Source organism: Pelodiscus sinensis, chromosome Z (assembly GCF_052426305.1).
Source record: "Pelodiscus sinensis isolate ZL-2025 chromosome Z, ASM5242630v1, whole genome shotgun sequence".
Lineage (NCBI taxonomy): Eukaryota > Metazoa > Chordata > Testudines > Trionychidae > Pelodiscus > Pelodiscus sinensis.
This window is the reverse complement of record NC_143085.1, coordinates 32,785,610-32,811,063: the sequence shown is the minus strand read 5'-3', so window position 1 is coordinate 32,811,063 and position 25,454 is coordinate 32,785,610. Positions and strand designations below refer to the sequence as shown.

Here is a 25,454-nt window from a genome sequence, read left to right as displayed (position 1 = left end):
GATTTCAATTCTGCCCTGATCCAAACAAAAAAGCCAGATACCTTATACGTTTAGTAAAATCATTTTTATGTACACTGATGAATAATATTTACAATCTAATACTGATCCAAAATGAACTAAAATATTACAGATAGCACTGAACAGGAGAAATGAAAATATTCTTAATACACGGAACTTAAACATAGCATATGAAGGGCTCCAAGAAAGAGTTCCAAAGGATAAACGAGGTAATGATATCAAAACTTACATCTTGCTATTTCCACACCAATGCGGTCTCTTTTTAGAAAAGTTATTCTAATCTTTTTTTTTTTTTAATAGCCCCAAATAGTCAAGTCACAAGATAAGCCATCTATATGTTTAAAAAACCCTAAAGGTCAGGAAATTTCAGGCAAAGATTCATTTTAGTTTTATTTACAAACCAAAAGGATCCCACCCAAAATAGCTTCCTTTATCCTTTATCTTTTTATAAAGAAGGGTTCTTTTTTGGGATTCCATTCATCAGACACTTTCAAGATATCAAAACTATTACAGTCTGCTAACGAGGACTGGTGAAGTATATTGCAAAATAAAAATATGCATACAGAAGATAAAAATAGTGGCAGTTTCATCCACTAAGAAATACAAATATAGGGCAGAAAACATAAAAATTGACTTTAAAATATTTAAATAATATCGGTGTATTTAATTTTGAATTAAAAACGTGGCAATTTTTAAAAAGCAAAATTATCATTTTTAATCAGTTTTATAAAACCATTTGATCTTCTGTTTCAACTAGTGTCATTTTAATTCCTTCCTTCCTACACACATTTAAAAAATTAGTCTATTCTCATTAGTACATGGACAATATAATCAAAGAAAACTTACACAAGGCAGTTTTTCCACCACAGACTTGAAAAGTTGACTTCTCCTCCTCTAAACTTGTTCTGTTAAAATACTGAAACAATTCTAAGTCAGGTTTGAATTTACCCATCTTGCAATTACTAATGGCATGAATCCATTCTGTTATTTATCTACATTAAAACAGATAAATGGAGGAGGGAACTCAAATCACAATGCTCAGTAATTGATAAGCCAGTTCTAGGTTTTCATTGCCATTTTCTAGCCCTGGTTTGGATTTCTCCTAGTAGTAGTTGCTACCACACACACTAAGGCTTTTGGTAAAATGGATATTTTGTCTTGTGGGAACTGTTTGAAGTGATTTCTTAGAGATGGGTACACAATAGCAGCACCAAAAGGGTTTTGGGGAATCTCATCTTGGTTTCATTTCCAAAACAAAGCAAGATGAAAATACCAGGTCACTGGGTAAGGCAGAAGTGCCCAAAGTTTGGCCAATGGACTTGCACATGGCAAGCCTAGTTAAATATGCAATATGCATGAGAGAAGAGATCCCTGCATGCTCTATTCCATCTTGCTGACAAAACAGAAATTGGTTGGCATGGCATTCTGGGACCAGTATATTTTGTTGGTTAGCATTCCATATTAAAGAGGAGGACAACCACGTGGCCTTGGGCTCCTGGAAAAAGGCCTCTGTGATGCCTAATTGGGCAAGATTTGGGCTTCCTGGCTTACAAGATAAAGCTCCAAAGCAGTTTGTGGGGTATTAGCAATAATTCCAATAAAAATTTCAACACAAATTCCTTCTTCAATTCTCTATGCACCATGCTTAAAAATTGACAATTAAGCTGTCCCAGGAAAAACAGACTTTGAGGGAAAGTTTAAAAAAACTTGACTATTTAAAAGACTATGGATGTTGACACAAGCTGGCGATTAGTGCAAAGGAAAGGTGTACAAGCCCGAGGTCTTGCAGCTGCTACTATAGAGAAGTGAAGAATGCTCATTTCTTCTACTGTATTGTACTTATGCCTCAGTCAGAAGAGGTCATCTCTTTTTATGAAGGACTGCTTCAGTATCCATGTTTATGGAGCACAACTTTGCAAGGTATTCCCATCTCATGTATTTTTATGGGGCAGAAAAGTAACCGACCAGAATTAGCCAGAGATTAAGTTCACTTTCCCACAAAATTAGATTTCCATCATGGAAACATAAATCCATTATTCATTGCCTGCTAGTTCACTACCTCTCTCATTAGTATGGGTCAGTGCAGAAGTATTCTATGTAGAGCTTACGGGTACAATTCTTACTTAGGCAAAAATCTCCCATTGCAGTCAGGGAAGGTGCTAGTTAAGTAAGGAGACTCTCCTAAAATTGCAATAATCAGGCAGTTTAAAGCTTAAGCAGTGGAAGTTCTGTTGAAAAAGATCAAAAGACAGCCAACACACAGATAATGTCTGCACTGGAAAAGAGTGCAAACTGAAACAATGCCTTGTAGGAAAAACTAAGTTACTGTTTACAAATTCATACAAAAAGTCTCAGACAAGGCAAAGCCAGTCAAAGCAAAGACTTAAGAGGAAATCTAATTTTAAAAAAAGACTGAATGTGGCCCAACTGCCATAATGAGTACACTGGGAGATTTATGGCTCAGGTTGTTAAAAGTAAATCCAAGACTAATGAGCTATCAAATGTAACAAAGTTCAAGAGCAATTACTCCTAATAGCCCTGGAATTGGCACTTTTGTCTGCAGACCTTACGTTCTCCATGTCTGCACATGTATGGTACCAAAAATATCTCTATAAAAAGCCTTCCACGAGTCTCAAAAGAAAGGAAAGTATCAGAAGATAGAAAACTAGATATATTTACAGATTTTTTTAAATAAAAAGCATCTTTTTCTTTTTAAACTTTTGAGCCAAAGTTTTAGGCTAGTGTATGGATTTGCCCTTGATAGCCTTCATAATATGCTGCACCATGGGGACTTGAGTTGGAGGCAGCTCTAACCCTTCCTAGGCAGATGAAGCTTGAGAAAATCAGAGTGTTGATATGCTTGGACTCCAATGATGGACACAGATGGGGGACTGCTAGCCAACTTGCAGAGCAGCATTGTGATTAGACAAGGGTTGAACCCTTCCACGCAGGAGGAAAAGCTGGATTCTATGCTTCTGTGGGGTTATATATTCCAGAAGGAAAATGGGAAAGTGGTGGAAAAAACCCTTCAGGCTCATTTATTCATCTGGGGAAAAACAAACAACCACCCATGCATTGCTGCCTGAAGGAGCTATCCCCATTAAAATAAAAATACTAAGCATAAATCACTAAAGTGTTCCCCTGCTGTTTCAAAATGAAGGGGAATCTCTTATTGAACAGCCCAGTCCTGGTGAAGCCAGGAAGAAGAGGGGGAGCTGGTGAAAAGATACAGAATTATCAATCAGAACTGAAAATTATAGCAAGTGTATGGATTTGAGTTCACATCTCCTTTGTAATGCTAAATAGTGGCTCTTAGGTTATCTGGCAGAAGTGAAGGTTATTCTGCTGTCCCTACAATGCTGCAGGTTTTAACTGAAAAAGTGTCCATGAAGTTTGTTACACAGCACTTGCTTCAAATACTTACTGAGTAAAAGGCTAAGAAACTGTGGTTGTCTCATTCACATACTTAGTCATTGCAGCTGACTGTATAGCAGATGGAAGGCTACTTCTGCAGCTGATTATAAGAAAACAAACAGCCTTTAACAATATAATTTGCTCCAAGCAAGGGACTCATGAATTAACAGAACATGTGAGTGTTCATATATAACTTGAGGAACTGAGTTTTAAAAAAATATTACAGTACCAATGATTTTTGTATCTACAACTATACAGCATTTTCAAGCAGTGTGGAAATTTAATGAAATAATTATGATTTATTAATTTACATAAAAATATTTTACATGTAAAGAATAACTCTCAAATGGTAAAAAAAAAATTAAGAAGCTCTAGCTATTGTGAATCATGAGAGTTTGTCTGCTCTTCGATAACTTGTTTCACTATTTCTGCCAGCTTCAGCCGGTCCACCTTATCGGTGAACCCTCTGCCTAAAATTAAAGAAAAAGCAAGTCAGTTTCAATGTGGAGCAGGGTGGAAAGCAGATAGTAATAATAGGCTGAATACAAACTGATGCTTTGATCCTTCACAATAACATTTTCAAAAGCACCCAAGTGACTCAGAAACCTAACCCACATTCAAACATAAATAGAGCTTAGGTACTTTTTCACAATTTTACCCTTAGCCTCAAACAAATTTTAGATAGGTTTTAAAAAACATTTAATTGAGGATCCTGCTGGCAGAACTGAAACCATGTGGGGCCCTCTAAGGCTGAATTTGATTTATTAAGAGTTTCAAAACATGCCCTGCATAAGACACCAATTTCTGTCTTAAGAGAAGGTGCCACTTACCATTCCAGCTGAAGCTCTGTAGAGTGTCTCGCAGTAACTTACACTCCCTATTATATTTCCATGCTTCCTGCATTACTTCATTCAGTTTCTCATCTTCATTCTCTCCTATTTAAATGAAAGACAAGATAAAACAGATCTGTCATAGACATGCTCAGCTTTCCTGACGCCTTAAACAAAGGATGCTCCTAGCTTTTTCTTCTGCTTACTGGTTCTGGGAACAGAGACTTTGTTTTGAAAGCCACTTTAATAGCACCACATGGCACTTCTAAAACAAAGCGTTAACACTTTATTACATAGGTATCAAACTTACAAAGAGTTTCAAAGAGTAATCCTATTCTTGTAATTGGAAAGTTCAGCAGTGATCGTCTCTACATCTCAATCCCTCCTTCTGCCTGGAGTCCAATGTACTGTGTGTCAAGAAAAATCCTGGAAGTGCTCTGAGCAGCAACCCAGGCTTTGTAGATCTATCTACTATCTTTTCCTGCCTTTTGACCAATAGGGTGATGCTTTCCTTTAAATGGCCACACAACTGACAATCTCCGCAGATCCCCTACAGTGGCATGTATGATACCCAAGCACTGGAAGGCTCTTTTAGCTAGACAGCCTTACACACATAAATCAGCAAAGGGTTGCACCAAAGTTATGCATATGGCTCAATCTTCTGCAATTCAGTTTCTTATATAAGGTGCCATAGAGATACTCATTCTAGGGCAAAGAGGCATGGATTCATATGTGTGTCAGAGTTGTGTTCACAGCTGATAAAAAGGGACAATTTCAAAGACTGTTGGGCTTTCCTACAAGGAAACTTGTTTGTTTATAGCTATAAAGCAAGCCCCTTTAGGACTCTGTGTCAGACAATGAGCTCTCTATCTCCTAAGACTGGCTATATCAAATAGAAAGGCTGGACATGCTCCTTCACTGCTAAGACAGGAGGTAAACAGGAACCAGGGTAAACGCTCATTAGCGCTCTTAAAAGCAGTGACCTTTACCAGCCTGTGGCAGGATACACTGTGCAATCACATCTCTGAGCTTTTCCAGTGCCACATTAGAATCGTCGCTTCCATTTTCAGGATCATGGATATAGACACCATCCTTCGGCTTAGTACTGTAACAGATTGGAGTGAGAAGGAACATTATTACAGTCTGAACACAATACAGCCATCTAACCAAAAGCCAAATCTAAGAAGAAGAAAATCACTAGCAGTTGAATTTGGAAAGAAGTTGGATTGTATCCATTATTCAATTCAGAATTCTGAACCCAGGCATATTTCTCTTACGGGATATGAAAACCTGTAAAAGGAAATAGATTTATCAAAGTTCTGGCATAATGCTATGCCTTATGATGGCATGTTAGATCAGAAGATCAAATAACTTGTGCAACTGTCCTAGGAGGTAAGTAAATATCCCAATTTTCAGAGGAGTAAACTGCAACAGAGCAAGATTAAGTGGTTTGCCCAGTCAATCAGACAGAACCTGGAACAAATCTTAAAGCCCTGATTAGCTGTCCTGCTCTAATCAATTTCCTATAGCTAGGATTGTTCCAGTCTAACTATAAATGATATAGGAGTGGAAGGGACCTTGAGAGATCATCGAGTCCAGTGGCTCCCAACGTTTTTTATACCACTGACAGGCAAGTAGTATCCAGGAATTGCAAAATATAACCTAAAATATGGACTGAGCTTTCTTGTCAAAAAACAATGACAGCACAGGATAAGGCTGTGGGCTTTTAACCCTCATGTCAGCAGCCTCCAGCCAGGGGGAAAAAATGAAACTGCAGCATGCTTAAATGAGTGCACACAAAATTTCTCTTCCCATCCATTTTACCACGCAGCAGCAGGGTGAGCAGCATGGTGGGCACCCAGACACACTGCAGCTGGAGCCAGGGCCACGGTGAGACTGTCCGTACTGAGGCAGCATCACAGTGGCCCCAGTTCCAGCTCTGACGGCTGCTATGCAGCTCAGCTGGTGGGGCCACGTAGAGGACCAGCTGCTTCAGTGGTCACGGCCAGCACTGACTAGAAGGTGGCTGTGGCAGAGAAGTCCTGGGCACTCCAAGCCAGGCCATGAACCAGCTGCCCCACAAATCCGTTCTTCTCCCACCCATGCTGGCACTACTGGGCGGCTCCCTCATGACTACCCGTTGAGTATCCCAGCTCTGTCAGGCTGAGATCCACAAAGCTGTCACTCATGTACTTTCCATGCCATTATCTATATCATTGACTGACACATTGAACAGAATTGGACCCAGGACTGATCCCTTCAGAGCCCCACTTGATATTCCCTTCAATATATTTAAAACTAAAGATTTTTTAAAAAACAAAAATTCAATTATTTTTCCAAACAAAATGCCATAATACAATGTAATAAAAGATCCCAACTACCTGAATACAAACACTATTTGGGAAAAAAGAAAAAAAAAGAGTAGATACTCTGTTTCTAATCACAGCAAATATATATATATATATATATTCCCAATTAACAGTACATTGAAGAAACTGAACTTGGTATTTACACTCCATCTGCGTGTTACTCACATGGAAAGTTATTTTAGCCAAAATACCATAACAAGATATAGTTAGTCTGTTTCTTCTCATTTTTGAATTTTAGGTGTATTACCTGTTCTGTAGCTCACACAGTTTGATTATTAGCCTTAATTTGAATCTCTCTCATTTTAAGTGGTGTCAAATGTGTTCAAAAGAACACTTTTGTCTTGTTAAGCTTAAATTTGAAGGCTTTAGTAGATTGTGAAGTGCCTCTGAAGCCCTGTCCATAAATTCCTAATACAACATATCAAACATATAAATAAAAATTAGACAACACATGGAAGAAGGGGGTAAGCTGATTGACAGTAATGAATACAAATCAAAAGTTAGGAATTGCAGAAAATTCATATGGGAAGCTAAGGGACACAAGGAGACATCTATGGCCAACAGTGTTAAGAATAATAATGAGTTTTAAGTATATACTGTAAACAAAAGATATACTGGTAATGGTAATTTACTAGAATAATAGAATTATCAATAATGTAGAAATGGCAGAAATATTTCTGTGGTGTACCTGGGGGGGAAATATTATATGTTCTCATCATACAGATGTTTACACTCATTCCCTTGCATTAATCTCTCTGGAAGATGTAAAACTGAAGCTGGCAAAATTTGACATTTTTAAATCAGCAATTCCAGAAAATCTTGATCCAAATAATTTTAAAAGAACTGGCTGAGGAGCTTCCTGGGTCATTAATTTTGATTTTCAGTAAGCGTGGGCGCACTGGGGAAGTTCTGAAAGAAACTAATGTGCTAATTTTTAAAAAGGGGAAACTGGATAATTATAGGGGCTAACAGACCTAACATCAACCCTGGGCAAGATGCAGAGGCTGATAAGGAACTGTACTAATCATGAATTAAAGGTGGCTAACATAATTAATCAAATCAACGTGAGTTTATAAAAAATATAGCCTCTCAAGCGAACTTGTTTTTAATGAGATTATTAGTTTGGTTGACAAAGAAAATAATGTTGGCATAATATATTTTTACTTGGTACCACATGAAAAAGAATGGTATAAAATTAATATAGCATGTCTTAAAATGTAACTGTAAACAAGGAACGGTCATTGAGTGGGAATGTTTCTAGTGGGCCCATGCAGGAATCAGTAGTTGGCCTACACTATTTAACAGTATCAATGACCTGGAAGAAAACATAAGATTATCACTGATAAAGTGTGCAGATGACAAAAATTAGGGGAGTGGTAAATAACGTAGTGGACAAGTCTCTGATTCCGAGCAATCTGAATCACTTAAACTGTGCACAAGCAAAAATGTAATACAACCAAATGTAAATGTAACATCTAGAAATAAAGAATGTAATCAATACCTACAGGATGGGGATGGGAAGCAATTACCCTGAAAAAGATTTGGGAGTCATGACAGATAAAAAGCCAAACACACACTCCCAGCATGATTCTGTGGCCAAAAAGAGCTACTGTGATCCTGGGATGCATATACAGGAGACTCTTGAGTTAGAGTAGAGTAGAGAGATTATTTTACCTCTGTATTTGGCACTGATGAGACCACCGCTGGAACACAGTGTCCAGTTCACAGTTTAAGAAGGATATTGATAAATTGGAGAAGGTTCTGAGAAAAGCCATGAAAGTGATTAAATGATACAAAACATGCCTTACAGGGAAAGATTCAAAGAGCTCTATATAGCTAGCTTAAACCAGAAGTTAAGAGGTGACTTGATTACAGTAAGTATCTACATGTGAAACAAATATTTATGGGCTCTTCAATCTAGCAGAGAAAGATATTACATGATTCAATGACTGGAAGGTGAAGGTAAACAAATTCAGACATTTTTAAACATTCATGGCAATCAACCACTGGAACTATTTACCAAGGGTTATGGTGGACTCTACATTACTTATAATTCTGAAATCAAGATGGGATATTTTTCATAAAAGCTCTGTTCTAGGAATAATTTTAGGGAAGTTCAATATCCTGGACTTGGAATCAAAGAATATAGAATCATAGAATAATAGGACTGGAAGGGACCTCAAGAGGTCATCGAGTCCAGCCCCCCGCCCTCAAGGCAGGACCACGCTCCGTCTACACCATCCCTGACAGATGTCTATCTAACCTATTCTTAAATATCTCCAGAGAGGGAGATTCCACCACCTCCCTTGGCAATTTATTCCAATATTTGACCACCCTGACAGTTAGGAATTTTTTCCTAATGTCCAATCTAAACCTCCCCTGCTGCACTTTAAGCTCATTACTCCTTGTCCTGTCCTCAGAAACCAAGAGGAACAAATTTTCTCCTTCCTCCTTGTGACACCCTTTTAGATATTTGAAAACCGCTCTCATGTCCCCCCTTAATCTTCTTTTTTCCAAACTAAACAAGCCCAGTTCATGAAGCCTGGCTTCATAGGTCATGTTCTCTAAACCTTTAATCATTCTTGTCGCTCTTCTCTGTACCCTTTCCAATTTCTCCACATCTTTCTTGAAATGTGGCGCCCAGAACTGGACACAGTACTCCAGCTGAGGCCTAACGAGCGCAGAGTAGAGCGGCAGAATGACTTCACGAGTTTTGCTTACAACACACCTGTTGATACAACCTAGAATCATATTTGCTTTTTTGGCAACAGCATCACACTGTTGACTCATATTCAACTTGTGGTCCACTATGACCCCTAGATCCCTTTCCGCCATGCTCCTTCCTAGACAGTCGCTTCCCATCTTGTATGTATGGAACTGATTGTTCCTTCCTAAGTGGAGCACTTTGCATTTCTCTTTATTAAACCTCATTCTGTTTACCTATGACCATTTCTCTAACTTGCTAAGGTCATTTTGAATTTTGTCCCTATCCTCCAAAGAAGTTGCAACCCCACCCAGTTTGGTATCATCTGCAAACTTAATAAGCGTACTCTCTATCCCAATATCTACATCATTGATGAAGATATTGAACAGTACGGGTCCCAAAACAGACCCTTGAGGAACTCCACTTGTTATCCCTTTCCAGCAGGATTTAGAACCGTTAACAACAACTCTCTGACTACGGTTATCCAGCCAATTATGCACCCACCTTATCGTGGCCCTATCTAAGTTATATTTGCCTAGTTTATCAATAAGAATATCATGCGAGACCGTATCAAATGCCTTACTAAAGTCTAGGTATATGACATCCACCGCTTCTCCCTTATCCACAAGGCTCGTTATCCTATCAAAGAAATCTATCAGATTAGTTTGGCATGACTTGTTCTTCACAAACCCATGCTGGCTATTCCCTATCACTTTATTACCTTCCAAGTGTTTGCATATGATTTCCTTAATTACCTGCTCCATTATCTTCCCTGGGACAGACGTTAAACTGACCGGTCTGTAGTTTCCTGGGTTGTTCTTATTCCCCTTTTTATAGATGGGCACAATATTTGCCCTTTTCCAGTCTTCTGGAATCTCCCCTGTCTGCCATGATTTTTCAAAAATCATAGCTAAAGGCTCAGATACCTCCTCTATCAGCTCCTTGAGTATCCTGGGATGCATTTCATCAGGACCTGGTGACTTGCTGACATCTCACTTTCCTAAGTGATTTTTAACTTGTTCTTTGTGTATCCTATCTTCTAAACTTACCCTCTCTCTGCTTGTATTCACTACATTAGGCACACCTCCAGACTTCTCGGTGAAGACCGAAACAAAGAAGTCATTGAGCATCTCTGCCATTTCCAAGTTTCCTGTTACTGCTTCTCCCTCCTCACTAAGCAGTGGGCCTACCCTGTCCTTGGTCTTCCTCTTGCTTTTAATGTATTTATAAAAGGTCTTCTTGTTTCCCTTTATGCCTGTAGCTAGTTTGATCTCATTTTGTGCCTTTGCCTTTCTAATCTTGCCCCTGCATTCCCGTGTTGCTTGCCTATATTCATCCTTTGTTATTTGTCCTAGTTTCCATTTTTTATATGACTCCTTTTTTATTTTGAGATCATGCAATATCTCCTTGTTAAGCCAAGCTGGTCTTTTGCCATATTTTCTATCTTTCCTACACAGCGCAATTGTTTGCTTTTGGGCCCTTAACAATGTCCCTTTGAAATACTTCCAACTCTCCTCGGTTGTTTTTCCCTTCACTCTTGCTTCCCATGGGACCTTACCTACAAGTTCTCTGAGCTTATCAAAATCTGCCTTCCTGAAATCCATTACCTCAATTGTGCTGGTCTCCCTTCTACCTTTCCTTAAGATCATGAACTCTATTATTTCATGATCACTGTCCCCTATACTGTCTTCCACTTTCAAGTTCTCAACTAGTTCCTCCCTATTTGTTAAAACCAAATCCAGAACAGCTTCTCCTCTGGTAGCTTTTTCAACCTTCTGAAATAGAAAGTTGTCTCCAATGCAGTACAGAAACTTATTGGATAGCCTGTGCCCTGCTGTGATATGAATCTTTGAACTTTTGTGCTGCTATTTAGCTCTAACTATAAAATATATGCAGGACTGACCAATAGCTTTTTGAAGTCCAGAACTAAGAAAGATTCTTCTTCAGACTAGATTTCAGACTCATCCTGTGCCCTGCAATATTGATGTATTTCACTATGTACTGATAATGTTCCTTTGCCAGGAGAATGAAAAAGATTTTTTTAAAATCAAGGATCTGATTAAGGCAAAAAGGAATAAACAGGGCTAAAGATTACGGTGACAAAAACGATTTAGTAAAGATTAACAGCATGATCCAAAGCAGGAGTTTTCCAACTTTGGGTTGTGGCTTGTATGCTTTGTTTACCTGAGTGTCTTCAGACATGGCTGCTTGCAGCTCCCAGAGGCTGCAGTATATGATTCCTGGTCAATGGGAGCTGCAGAAAACAGCTGCAGCTCCCATTGGCCAGGAATGGTGAACTCCAGCCACTAGGAGCTAAGAGCGGCCATACCCATGAATGCTCATATAAACAAAGCATCTCGTGGCCAGCTAGCGGCTTACCTTTATAAGCCGTGACTCAAAGTTTGAGAACCCCTGGCCTAGAAAAATAAGAATAGGATCAGAACTCAAATATGAGAGGTCAAAACTGGGCTCTGCCTCTGACTTGTTGGGTGTCATTTTGCTGCTCCTACCTGCCACAGTTTCACGATATACAAGATGAGGATAATGCCACCATTTTCCTACCTCACAGAGGTGTTGGCAGGAACTGTGAAAACACAGCATGCCATACATGGATTATCATTATTAGTTTTGACTTCAGATGCTTCAGCACAGGAAATAGGAACTAGCTAACCAACCAGACATTTTAGGAATTTCAGTCAACAAACCTTAACAGAGGTTTAAGTGTTAAACGACTGAAGCACCATGGCTTCAGACACTTAGGAATGATTAGATTGGGAAAAAAAACCATTAAAAATGTTAAGAAAGTTACCCTAGCAATTTCCTCTTGCGCAGAATTGGGTTGTTGACAGAGTGTAGGGGTTTGAGGCTGACTTTGAGGTCTTGGATTCTCATGTTAGCAAGCTGCTCTGCATGAGCCTGCTGTATCCCAGCAACCATTGCCTGGAATGGAAAAAGTTACACAAAGTTTTAATTAATTCCTTTGTGTATAAAAGGCCAATATAAGCCAGAACAAAAACAGTACCTACAAATCCTGTACACATTTCAGAGATGCACAATAAAATCAGGCTTGTGCTACATAAGACCAATTCAGTACTGCACAATGACCAAGTGGGGAGAATATCCTGACCTTGCAAAGGCATGGACTACATCTAATGGTCCTTTTCCATCTCTAACCTCCACACTCTTAGACACCAGAGTGTACAATCAGCTTTGTGTAAATGGGTTTTCCACGTAAATCACTGAAAGACCACACAGCTGACCCAATTGCCAATCAACCCTCAGCAGCAGATCCAGGGTAAACAAAGGAGGAAAAGGATGCAATACTGAAGTGAGCAAAGCTCCTAGAGGCAGAAGGGGCCAAATAGGTCATATTTACTACAACTGTCCATCTCTTACTAAGCCTCACTAGGTCAGCTTTGCTCTTTACAGCTGATAAGCATTTTCTTTCTAGCCCAATTTTAAATGAAACTTTTTGGTTGAAGAAAAATTCTCCTTGTCTTTATGAAGGTCATCAATCTCTGAGCTCTTAATATGCAGGACAGTTTTAAAAAAGAATGCTTAAACATCAATGTGGCCCCTTTCTAGACTTGACCTTTTTGAAATGATAAAATGTTATCTAAACCTTGTCCATCATCAGTTGGGCAGAGGGCAAAATGTTATCAAGCGCTTCAGTGGAGTTTAGCCAGGGATGATCCAGGACTCCTTCTATAGTCAGCCGTTCCTCGGGCTTTACCTTCAGCAGCCTGAGAAAGAAAACAAATCATTCCTTAAAGATGCATTATTCTTTCTAGATCACAACCTGCTGCCCTCCCTAGAATCAGAATTTTGCAGTTACCATCCCTAGAGATAAGAGTTTTCCTTGGAGTACAATGCTAACAAAATGATTTGCTCCCTCATCAGTCATTTTGTTTCAGTGATCCTTTTTGGAGAGTTATTTTAGCACTGCTTAGTTACAGTGGGTATTTTCAGTGACACAAACTGAGAAAGGGATCCTGTAATGACTGCATTCAGTTAACTTGTACCTTCAGATCCTGTAGTAGGAGCATCTCTCTTCCTTTAACAAATACCCAAAGCAGAAAGGATCAACATTCCTTGGAAATGCACTCCTCCAGATTTGCCAGGTAGTGGAACATTCTCAGTCAAGGATTTTGTGCACAGAGGAGTAAGGCAGAATTCCAAAGCTAGGTACTTGTTTACTGAATAGACTTATCTCTTACAATGCAACTTCTTAGCACTATTTCCTCAGCAAAGGATGGATAATGTAAACCCCTGCAACTGAGACAACTTCTCTCTCTGGTGAATTAGCAACACTTAGTATAAAGAGCTTTCCAGTAATATATTAATTTAGTCAACTATTTTAATGGCCGTGCTTACAACACATGAATGACGAGGAGTCCTGTGGCACCTTATAGACTAACTGAAGTGTAGGAGCATAAGCTTTCGTGGGCAAAGACCCACTTCGTCAGATGCATGTCAGACATGCATCTGACGAAGTGGGTCTTTGCCCACGAAAGCTTATGCTCCTACACTTCAGTTAGTCTATAAGGTGCCACAGGACTCCTCGTCGCTTTTGCAGATTCAGACTAACACGGCTACCCCTCTGATACTTAACACATGAATGGACAGGCTTCCCTTCTGTCTCTGGCACTGATGGCATAGCCCCCAGAATACTTGATTCTCCCATGCCAACAGTATAAATTATCCATTTCTACCTACGTTTTAGTACTGGCTATACTGCCCGATATCTGCTTATTCTTTGCTTTTTACTAGTAACAACAATCAAAGCATACTTGTACTATTACGCAATGACTACACAGTCCCAGACAGGTTTGTTAAAAAAAAAAAAAAAGAGCTGTATTATGAAATTCTGTGAAAACCTTATGAATTGTTAGGGAGAGAAAGACAAAATCACTAGACATTTGCTAGAAAGAGCAGTCTGGAAGAGATTCTGCGGGTAAATTAAATCTCACACTATTAAGCACAACAGTTTAATAAAAAATAAGTTGTCAGTATTATGGCTGATACATTATTGGTGTTACTGATCATCAAAGATTAGTGGTTAAGTTGGAAATCGACAAAACAATAAGGTAAAATTAAGCCACAATTAACTTGCTTGCACTACTATACTGTAAACTGATTATCTGCTTGTACAGCAGAATTGTTCTATTTTGAAAGAAAAAGTAGGGGACTTTCACAACTGTGTCAGCAGTACCCCAGGCTAGTCAGTAGATTTAGATGCAAGACATAGATGGCAAACAGACCTACATTTCAGATTTGATTCAATGCCCTAAGCCATATGGATTTTTAACTTTAGATTTAAAAGGGATAATTTATATACTTAGTCACATGTAAAGATTAAGGCCACAAATCAGCTAAAACATGCTACGACGCAAGCAGCCACTTGGAGGCAGAATGTGACTTTCAGAGCAAAGGCTCATGTGAATAACAATCTGTTTTGTTTTTTTTTTAAATAAGCAAACAGCACACATACAGACTAAGAACCTCTCTCAACCAAGAGGATCCCTATACAGGCAAATATCTTATTGCATGTCAAGCCATAGATACAGGGTTTGACATATTTCCTGGAAGGAAAAGGTGTTCCGATAGTTTATTAAAGAGAATGAAAGAAAACTGACTGTGTCACTAATTTGGACAATCTGTGGAATCCAAATTATGGCCATTTTGAAATGCAGTGGAATGGTCTTAGAGTAAAGCTGTAGTATAGAAAAAACTGATTTCATTCTCAATGGTTTCAGTGGAATCATAACTGCAATTAGTATGTCAAAACAAATCTGGACTCTCTCTATACCACTATAAATAGGTTTGTCTGATATTGACAAAAATATGCCATGGCTTTAAGTTCCAGGAGTTTTTACAGTGCTTTAGTGTCTGGTGACAATGTCAGGTTAAAACATTAAACTGATTTTGATTTTTACTATTTATGGTTTTTTTAAATTTATCTGACTAAACAGTGAAGATGGAACTAGCCAGTTGCACTTTAAAAAATGCAGTTGGATTCTGATCAGTTCCATTTTCTGGTTGTCATTCAATACCAGAGGACTACAATGTTTGAGTTGCAATCATTTCAGGGAATATTTATTTAACTAGCTTTCACTACTTCTTTAAAAAAAAAACCTACGGAAATACTTATTTTGGGATCTTAGGCATAAACAGATTTTATTGCTCAAATTTTAGGCAGAATGTGACCCTGACAGCGTCCCTTTGATAAAATACATATCAGAAATTTTTTTGCCCTGTACTTAAGTGCTTTCTTTTCTGAGCAGCTTCTCCTTTTAGACTAAATAGACATGCACTAGGCACTAAGAGCTATACTTTTCCAAAAGTGTTGCATGAGGATTTAGCCATATTACTCCTGTAAAAGGGAAAATCTCCATGCAACCTCTAACTATTTTAAGGGTAGGAGCTGTTAAAATTTGAAGACAGTGGTTTAGAAAAAGAGAAACAAGGGAAAACATTTACCAACCTTTGTTTTTCATATTCAGCATGAACAATGTTCCAGCTTTATACACAGCAGACAATTTTTTCCTTTTGAAAATGGAGCCTTTAGTGACAAAATATTAAGTGATTTTCCAATTTCTTGATATAAATAATAAAGAGTAATATAACATTTTCCTCAACTGACTCACTTTCTCACAATGTCTTTTGCCATTTCTGAGATCTGGCTCCATTCTTCCTCTGGAAACTCAAAACTTCCTGTCATGATCTTTTTCCGCATGTCCTTTGGAATTGTCCGACTGTGGTGTTTGGAGTAAAAAGGAGGGTATCCGCACAGCATCACATAAATAATGACACCCAGGGACCACAAGTCACAGCTCTGAAAGCAAGGAAATTATCACTTTTGGGGCACAATTTATGGCAAAGCACTGTGTAGCCATAACTAACATTATTTCGAAATAACACAGTCCGCGCCTACACAGCTGGCAGTTATTTTGACATAATGTTAAAATACTGTCAAACTGGAGGACTTCTTACTTCAACTCCTGTAACCCTTGTTTTATGAAGAGTAAGGGAAGTCGGAGGAAGAATGCTCTATTTTGGAATAAGTGCTGTGTAGACAGCACCAAAACTCAAAATAAGTGATGCAACGCTTATTTCCATAGCTTATTTCGAGTTAAATCCTGCTGTGTACACACACCCTTAGTCTACCTTTTAACAAACAATTTGGTACTTATATCCCCCTCCAAATCTCTCTCTCTCTCTCTCTCTCACACACACACACACACACCCCCAATCTAGTACACACAACATTAAAAAAAACCAAACAGCAAACACTCAAAGGGTCAAGCGAAGGGCTTTTCCTCCAATTAAACTCTGTAGCAAAAAGACATAAGCAGCATTTATTACTCATGAAGGTGGATAGTTAAATAATCAGAATGGCCCTGCATTACCACGTAAAGGCAATGGGAATTTATCACAGTCCATTTCAGAGAGTTGGGCATATGCTAGGTGCGGCTGTGGCAATGAGTCATACTTGGCAGAAAGACAGAGGTAAGAACAGTTTATACCCACTCCTAGCTAATTAATGAACCCATGACTGAAAGCTGTTCAAGAAAGAGCTGGAACAGTTCATTAAGTGATTAGTATCATTTACAAGAAAGGCTGCTATATGACAGTATGATTCTACAGCAGTGGTTCCCAACCTTTTTTATGCCACAGACCAACAAACCCATTCACAAACTTTTGGTGGACTGGTAACATTTTATTTGCATATTTGCACATTCATTATGCAAATGAATATTCAAAGATGCAAATACCTATTTACCTAGTCCCAACCCAGCTCCTTGATCCCCAGTGCCTAACATCCTTTGACCCCCCTACTCTATGCTCCATGCCCTGTGATCCTTTAACCTGACTCCTACAGCCCATGCAATATCCTCTTGTCCAGTGACCCCACCAGCCCTCATCCAACACCCTTTGCCCGCATCTCATCCCTGCACTCCCCAGAGCAAGGCTGCCTCCCTAAGAAGCGTGATCATCATTGCTGTGCAGGCAAGGGAACAGCTGTTGGTAGTGTGCACTCTCCCACCTCAAGCATGTCTTGCGCCCCCTCATGGTTAGAAGGGGGGGGTGTGGAACCCCAGCCAGCCACTATTACTGAGGGGATAAGGAGGGAGGGAAGCACCTTCTACTCTATCTCCTCCTGCTGCTGCCTCAGCAAAATCAGCCACATAGGCAGGGAAAGCAGCTCTAGGTGGCACGATCACATCCTCCTCCACACCTCCTCCCTCCCCAAGTGCATCTCCCTAATCACAGATGGGTGAGGAGGAAGGGAGGTGCCTCCTGCCCCTGCCCCCCACCCCTGCCTCTGCCACCACAGCTGCCATAGCCAACCTGCCAGACCTTGAGCAGTCATCATGGCCTGGCAGCCAGCAGTTTGCAGCCTGGCACTGGTTTGCGGACCAGTGGCTGGGAACCGCTGTTCTACAGGACAAGACAACCAGTAAACAGGGTGAGGGGGAATAACGCGTTGGCAGCAAATTGGTTAACCTTGTCAGTAAAGGAATATACTGTGGAGTTCACTCCTGTTCTCATGACTCTTTCCCTACTTTGTTACGGTACAGATTTAATCCATTAAAAGAACCAAACGGTCTTAAAACTCTGTATGAACATGAGAGCAAAAATGTATTTCGTTTTCAGGACTTGCAAGAGTTGCATTTGACACTTCTATGCCGACAGAGAGAGAAATTACCCACTATGGATAGTCTACCTGTTGCAGTCCACTCAAGCGCACCCATGTTTCTTTGTTGTGACTTTAACAGCTTATCAAAAAGCACTTGAGACCTCTTTCCTATCACTGAGGTTCAATGGCAAATGGATGAGAGAAGGTGTGAAAGTGCCAGTGTGTGCAAATTACTTCGCTGAAAGAAATTCCTGTTGGAGACCTGCTCTGTCTATTCTATTATTTATGTAAGTGTCTGGAAAGTACTGGTGTCTTCCTGCTCAACTCTGCCCAAGCTACTTTTTAGTGACTCCCCCTGAAAAGGAAGAAGTAAGCAAGACACTGCGGTAATGCAACAGAGATCACTTTTGCCATTTCCGATATAGTCTACTCAGATGTACCTCTGTATACTGAAGACTCCTTCAGCATATGCTGAGCTGATAAGTTAGCCTTGGGAATGATCAATGTAAACATTTTTCCTTACAACCTAAGAACCCTAGGCTTTCTTCAGTCATAGCTGCAAACATCATAGGAAAACCTTAAGTGGCCAAAACACCACTAACAATGGAAGGAAAGATGCACATAAGTATACTTGGTTTTTAGGAGAAGCCCTTACTGGTACAGACACTAAAGTAGTTTCCCATTGTATAATAAAACTATTTATAATCTTAAAAAAAGAAAACAGTATGAACGAGAGCTCAAGTTAGCAGGCTTTAAAATTAAGCATATCTCCTATCACTAGATCTCAGATAGCTATCTGCACAACCCAGTTAACAAGCAGACACTATCCATAACATCTCTGAAATATGTTAGCCCTAAAATAACAATTGATGATTGAAAAAAGCAATTATAAACAGGGACATATGTATTTTGAACTATTAAGCTAAGTTGCAATGAATAGCATTTTTATAGCAATATTTTGCTTTCTTCCATATCATAATTCTCACATGCACACAATTCTCCAAGACCACTTAATAAAACCAGAACCACCATTTACCCAAGGAAGAGTAACCATAGTGTTGCCATTGCATCACCTGCTCATTTATTTTTTATTTTCAAACACTTGTTACATTATAAAGTAGCCAAATCAAAAATTCTATCCTTCAAATTATTCCATTCCTGCTATAGAAAGGGTCATTTGGGAAAGTGGCATTTCCCCCTAAGGTTGTTACTTTTCACTATGAAATTCAGTGTGGGATACCTGGTTCCTTTTATGTATCACAAAACCTAGAGTTTGAACCTTTTTATTGCTCCTAATCACAAATTCTCCCACTTCAGGGTAGCGTGATGGTTACTTCTATGATGGTATCTACCTGCATAAGGAAAAAGCACTTTCCTTAAAAGCTGCAAACACTCAAGATTCTTTGAAAAGTTTACCTTGTTATAAGTGTAGGGTGTTGGTGAGGTAGGGATAATACCAGATTTCTCTTTCTGATGTCGTCTTTGTGCCTCTAGGACCTATTGCAGGGAAGACAAAAGCAAGAATCCATATTAGAAATTACAGTACAAATCTAAACCACATGCTTATAGTTAAAGCTACCTGACACTTTCCACTATAGGACTCAATTTTCAGCTGCTTGAATCTTTGCCAAACAAACTGTTCAGGCTGAACTTTCTTGAATTTAAATCTGGTAAGGGGGATGCTTACCAGGTACCCTAGGCTAGAAACAGATTCTAGAGCCCTTAGCTCACAGTCCCTGGCTGTAATCAGTAGATGTAGGCTCTTACTCTTGAAAAGCTATCTACATGATCTATTTATTCATGGTTCCCCCCCTCTCCTCCCAAGAGTCCCTTAGAAGCCTGGAAAAGGGTATTATACTGGGCTGTGTATGAAGGCATGGCCAGTAAATGTGGCATGTATTATTTCCCTATAGCAAAAGTATTACCTGAGGTGCTACATAGTACGGCGTGAACTGGGGCGTCATCAAGTCTCCTTGGTCTATCTTGGCAAATCCAAAGTCACACAACTTAACTGGAGCATCCTGAAACAAGCAGCAGGAGGGATTTTTATTATGGAATCATGATGTATTGGAATGTGTTCACTTCACAGAGCAGAGTTCTTCCCTCTCTCTTGCATTCAACTCTCATCTAACTCCTCTGTTGCTTCCTCCTCTTTTTTAGCTATTTTCTTCCCGCTGATGCAAGGCTGCTATCGTGGCATCACAAATTGATATACTTGAGCAACAAATACCCTGTATCATCCAAACTCAAAGTATATCTTAGCTCCCTTGTCTGGCAGACCCTACTCATAAAACTGCAGTGGTTCCATTGTATGTGCAGGGTGGGAGGGATGTGACGGGCCACTAACAGAGATACCACAACTACACAGATCCTCTAGACCAGGGGTGGCCAAACTTACCGACCCTATGAGCTGAATACAATAATCATATGCTTGAGAGCTGAGTGTACCTGCTGCAGCTCAGGGCATCATCCCTGTCTGGGCTCTCTTTTCAGGGTTTGGGGCTTCCGCCCTGCGAAAAGTTGGTGAGATTTGAGGCTTCTGTCCCATGTGAGGTCCCTGCCAAGGCTTGAGGGTCCTGCAGGTGCACCCCACAGGTCTGAAGCCCTGACAGAAGGCAGAAGCCCTGAGCTCCCCTCACTACCAATCTGTTAGGCAGGGAAGGGAGTGGGCTCTGGGAGTTGCGCTAACTGTAAAAGAACTCCACATGGCTTGCAAGCTGCAGTTTAGCCACCCATGCTCAAGTCAAAACATCACTCTGGTGTAAGTTTTCAAGTGTGTGTTGGAGGTGGGAGGGATGGATATGCAGTGACAGATAACATGGTGTAGGAAGAATTCTGTCCTATCCAAACCCTTGAAAATATCTCTCATGTAAGGCCCATTTATCACCTTTTCATGCTTAGGCACAGGATTTGGCCCTAGGTAAGATCTCAGTGGTGAGGACTTGTTCTGAACAAATCACAAAGGATTTCACTGGGGCATTGAAAAGTAGGACACTGAAGGAGTCAGTCATGTGCTATCACCAAAAGATTGGACTGATCTCTACGCACAATGACTTTTCTTTGTAAAGCATGTTGAGAACTCCTGATGAAAATCACAATACAAGAACTAAGTATTATTATTATTTTCTACTTTTCTAAGCTTCATCTTTGAACTACGTTACAAAATTCACCAAAGAAGAAATGAAGTCCTCATCTTACCAAAGAGTTATCCTTGAAGAGGAGATTCTCAGGCTTGAGGTCTCTATGTGCAATGTTTAATGAGTGACAGTGCTGCAAAGCCAAAGCTATCTGAAAAAGGGCACAATAAATCAGCTACAGTTACAGAACTCCTTTTTTTGCCTTGGCAGTATTTTTGCACTTTGAAGAGTCACTGTAACATAGGTTAGGTCCAAAATGTTTTCAGGGAGAAGTTAAATGTTTAATAAATGTCAATTTTAGCTCCAGACATTCCTGTACAAGGTTGGAAACCCAAACAGAACTCTGCCCTAGTGCATGGAAATCAAGAAGCAAAACAGCCTAGAAGTAGACATACTTGACCATTCTATTCAAGATGCATTTCATTAAGTTTAGACAAAAGGAAAACAAATTATATAAATACTCAATTTATTTTAATTGTTAATAATCTGGAACAGTATTACTAACCAGGTATGTAATACATGCATCTGACAAAGTGGTGCACAAAAGCTTTCCCATGAAAGTTTATGCCCAAATAAATTGGTTGGTCTTTAAGGTGCCACAGAACTCCTAGTTGTTTTTGCAGATACAAACTACCATGGCTACTCCTCTGAGACAAGTGCATTTTCAATGCATTTTCAATACTGGGGTTTCGTCATGACAGTGTCTGTTTATTTGCTGTACTTGATCAGCAGTGTCACGCACATGGTTGCATGTACTCAGGCAGTTACACTCTGCTTAACTTTCAACAGTGAAGTTCTCATTTCAGGACTTAAGCTATGAAGGTTGATTTCAGCCAATGTTTCTTGCTTTCATGACTTAAGAGTCAACATTCAGGCAGCTTTATTCTTTAACATGTTAATGAACTGTCTACATTTTACCTGCTCCATATGATAATATAATACATAAAAACTATTACTAGTCCTTCCAAGCAAAAGGATGATAGTTTTACATTGTTGCCTAGTTTTAAAACTCCATAGATTGTACATATGAAAGTTACTTAATTTAAACAAGGAAAAGAACTAAAATATTTATATCAAATCAAGGAAATAAAACAAAATTAAAGCCCAAACAGTCTTTATCTGGGGAGAAATTTATTGATTTCAACAGGACTTCTGCCCACCTAAGGCGTTCGGATAGGATGGCAAGTGCTTTAAAAAAACCAGTGCAGTGAGAGATCTTTAATATTATTAACTTAACCCAGAAACAAATGCACAAGTGTAAATGTGGGTTCTCAGGAAAGATTTGTACCAAGGGTTTATTAAGTAGGAACACAGGGTTAAAATTCTCTAGCTGCAGATATTATTCAGGAAATACCAGACATAAGAATAACACTTTAAAACAGTTTCTAAAACCACAGTCTTGTAGACACTAATACATTCAGAAGTAACTTTTATGCCTGTGTGTGGTCCCACTGAAATCAATGGACTTCAAACATGGTTGGTTGTAAGACTGGGACCTAAATAAGCTGAATTCCATCCATATGACTAATCAAATCAAATCAAATCAAAACATAAAAATAAAAATACTTTTGATGAGTTCTTCCTGGTGACTCTTGATCAGAAAGCATGCTGTCTTTCAAAATCAAACTTCATAAAACACTAGTAAATTTACTGCAGAGAACAATCCTGCACTCATCTAATTTCCGGGCTGGTCCATAGCACAGAATGGAAAGCAAGAAAGGTAACTGCAGTTAACACTTCATGAAAAACAATGTATCAAATATAAGGCAATGGTTTTCAACCTCTGGTCCATAGATCCCTGAGAGCATGTTTACACTGCAATGCTATTTCGGGATACCAGAGGTCTACCTCACGTCTTCTGAATGCATCCACAATTTCGAAATATAGCAGATGCGCTATTTCACCATTTATTCACTTTATTTTGAAATATGGTGCTGTGTAGACAGAGCCAAATTTCGAAATAACCTATTTCACAATAGACTTGAAATAAGCTATGCAATTTGCATAGCGCAAATTGCGTATCTTATTTCAAGCTAAAGGTGCAGTGTAGATGCACCCTGAGGGTCCACAGACTATGCCTAAAATTTCCAAAGGGGTTCCCATCTCCATTAGGGATGCGGAAGTATAACCATGTACATAGATAACTGATGAGCCTGGGCTCTGTATCAGAAGCAGCAGCACAGGGGTGGGGGAGAGGCAGGAGCCAGCTCCCTGCGTGCCTGCCCTCTGCCACATAATTTTCAGTGGCTTCACATTTACCGTATTTTCCGGCGTATAGGGCGACTGGGCGTATAAGATGACCCCCTATCTTTTTAATTAAAAGATAGGGTTTCATCTTATACCCCAGCGCCCTTCCGCCTCCTTTGCTCCCGGTGTCCCTGGTCTGCTGGAGATGGTCCCCAGCAGACCAGAGGCACCGGAAGCAAAGCCGCCAGGAGCGCCTGGGCTCCCCCCCGCCGGAGGGGCATCCCAGGCGCGCATGGGCTGCCCACCCGCCGGAGCCCCTCCGCGGCTTTGAAAGCCTCGGGGGAAGCCGGCGGGGGGGCATCCCAGGCGCGCATAGGCTCCCCCCCCCGCCGGAGCCCCTCCGCGGCTTTGAAAGCCTCGGGGGAAGCCGGCGGGGGGGCATCCCAGGCGCGCATGGGCTGCCCGCCCGCCGGAGCCCCTCCGCGGCTTTGAAAGCCTCGGGGGAAGCCAGCGGCGGGGCAGCCCATGCGCGCCTGGGATGCCCCCCCGCCGGCTTCCCCCGAGGCTTTCAAAGCCGCGGAGGGGCTCCGGAGGGGGGGCAGCCCATGCGCGCCTGGGATGCCCCGCCGCTGGCTTCCCCCGAGGCTTTCAAAGCCGCGGAGGGGCTCCGGCGGGCGGGCAGCCCATGCGCGCCTGGGATGCCCCCCCGCCGGCTTCCCCCGAGGCTTTCAAAGCCGCGGAGGGGCTCCGGCGGGGGGGGGAGCCTATGCGCGCCTGGGATGCCCCCCCGCCGGCTTCCCCCGAGGCTTTCAAAGCCGCGGAGGGGCTCCGGCGGCGGGGCATCCGGCGTACAAGACGACCCCCGATTTTTGGGGGAATGTTTTTTAACTTCAGAGGTCGTCTTGTACGCCGGAATATACGGTACTTAAACACATTTTAACAATCCTAATTTCCACTTGAAATGTTCTAGGAGCCCACAAACAGAAGCACAATTACCACATCAAGATATCACTATGCAATCATATCAGCAGCTTGAAGAGCCAAACACATGGTGGAAAATCTTTTAAAGCATTTTATTTAAAAACAATTCTGTGGTATCCCTGGCTGCTTTTTCTTTTTAAATCCACTATGGTCATTTTCAGGGACCAGGATATTTGTAGTTTAGTGTTTTTATTTAATCTTGCTCCTTTTATCTTCCATCTCAATTCATGCAACTCCCTATTGGAATGTCATAATCCTCAAACCAGGGGAGGAGGACTGAATCTCCTATACCCACATACAGAAGTGTCCTTCAGCATTTGGAAGGACTCAGACATTTCTGCAGCAATATCTGCCTTTTCTGTGGCTGCTAGTAGAAGCTTTCCCTGTCCCACAGTGGTTCTCTGGTGAGACCACAACCTAACTCTATTTTTTTTCTGCAGCCCTCTTATTAATCTGGGCTTTTCTTGGTGGGCTCCACAGAAAACTCAAAAAGGTGGGAGAAATAAGAAACAATTCCCCTTCTGCACCCCCCGAAGGAGTGATGCAGGGAATTTCCCAAGGGGATCCTTGCAGAAATGCCATCTCACTGAGCTCCTCCTTCAAGCTTGACCACTTCTGGCCCCTCTGATCAGAGATAAGTAGATGAACTGCTAAGCAACAAAGCAGTTAATGGACGCAAAAGTCCTTAGTAATACAAGCCGTGTGGAGGAGGAAGGGGGTAAGATACCGTGGTGCTGAGTGTGTTATAGCTGGCTAGTGAGACAAAAGGAACATAGAAGACATGTGCTACATATGCTGGTTGATTTATCTTGGAACTCAATTAATTTTTAGGTCCTCCATAAGATATTAGCAAATCCTTAATGCTTAAAGAAAACACTGGAATTTTCCAGACTTTGAGAAAAATAAATGCTAAGGCCATATACATACTGTATGGTATATCTGCTATCTCCCACTATCTGATATTTAGCAGTGGTACCCAAACAGTAGTCCAGTGACCATCTGTTCCCCATGATGACATTTTGTGGTGCTCTCTTGAATTTAATGTTTTGAGAACTACAAAGCCAGGGACAGGGCAGAGAGACTAGCCAGGAGGGGGATCTCTCATGAAGTGCTCAGGAGAATGAAGTAATTGGAGAACCAAAATATGAAAGACTTCAAAGGTATAAAGATCTC

General features: G+C 40.5%; 1 protein-coding gene across 2 annotated transcripts in view; it reads right to left on the bottom strand.

Annotated features, from left to right (window-relative positions):
- Window positions 1-42: 42 nt before the first annotated feature.
- Window positions 43-25,454, bottom strand: part of MAPKAPK5 (MAPK activated protein kinase 5) — a 42,855-nt gene continuing 17,443 nt past the window's right edge. The window contains exons 6-14 of one of the 2 annotated variants that reach the window (XM_075898739.2): window positions 21,175-21,264; window positions 19,902-19,997; window positions 19,393-19,473; window positions 15,983-16,170; window positions 12,958-13,078; window positions 12,145-12,275; window positions 5,246-5,367; window positions 4,263-4,367; window positions 43-3,902 (exon numbers count right to left, since the gene is read on the bottom strand). In XM_075898739.2, the coding sequence (XP_075754854.1) occupies window positions 3,808-3,902; window positions 4,263-4,367; window positions 5,246-5,367; window positions 12,145-12,275; window positions 12,958-13,078; window positions 15,983-16,170; window positions 19,393-19,473; window positions 19,902-19,997; window positions 21,175-21,264 (1,029 nt within the window). In that variant the 3' untranslated portion in view covers window positions 43-3,807. The remainder of the gene's footprint in view (window positions 3,903-4,262; window positions 4,368-5,245; window positions 5,368-12,144; window positions 12,276-12,957; window positions 13,079-15,982; window positions 16,171-19,392; window positions 19,474-19,901; window positions 19,998-21,174; window positions 21,265-25,454) is intronic. The other variant, XM_075898740.2, reaches the window with a different exon arrangement.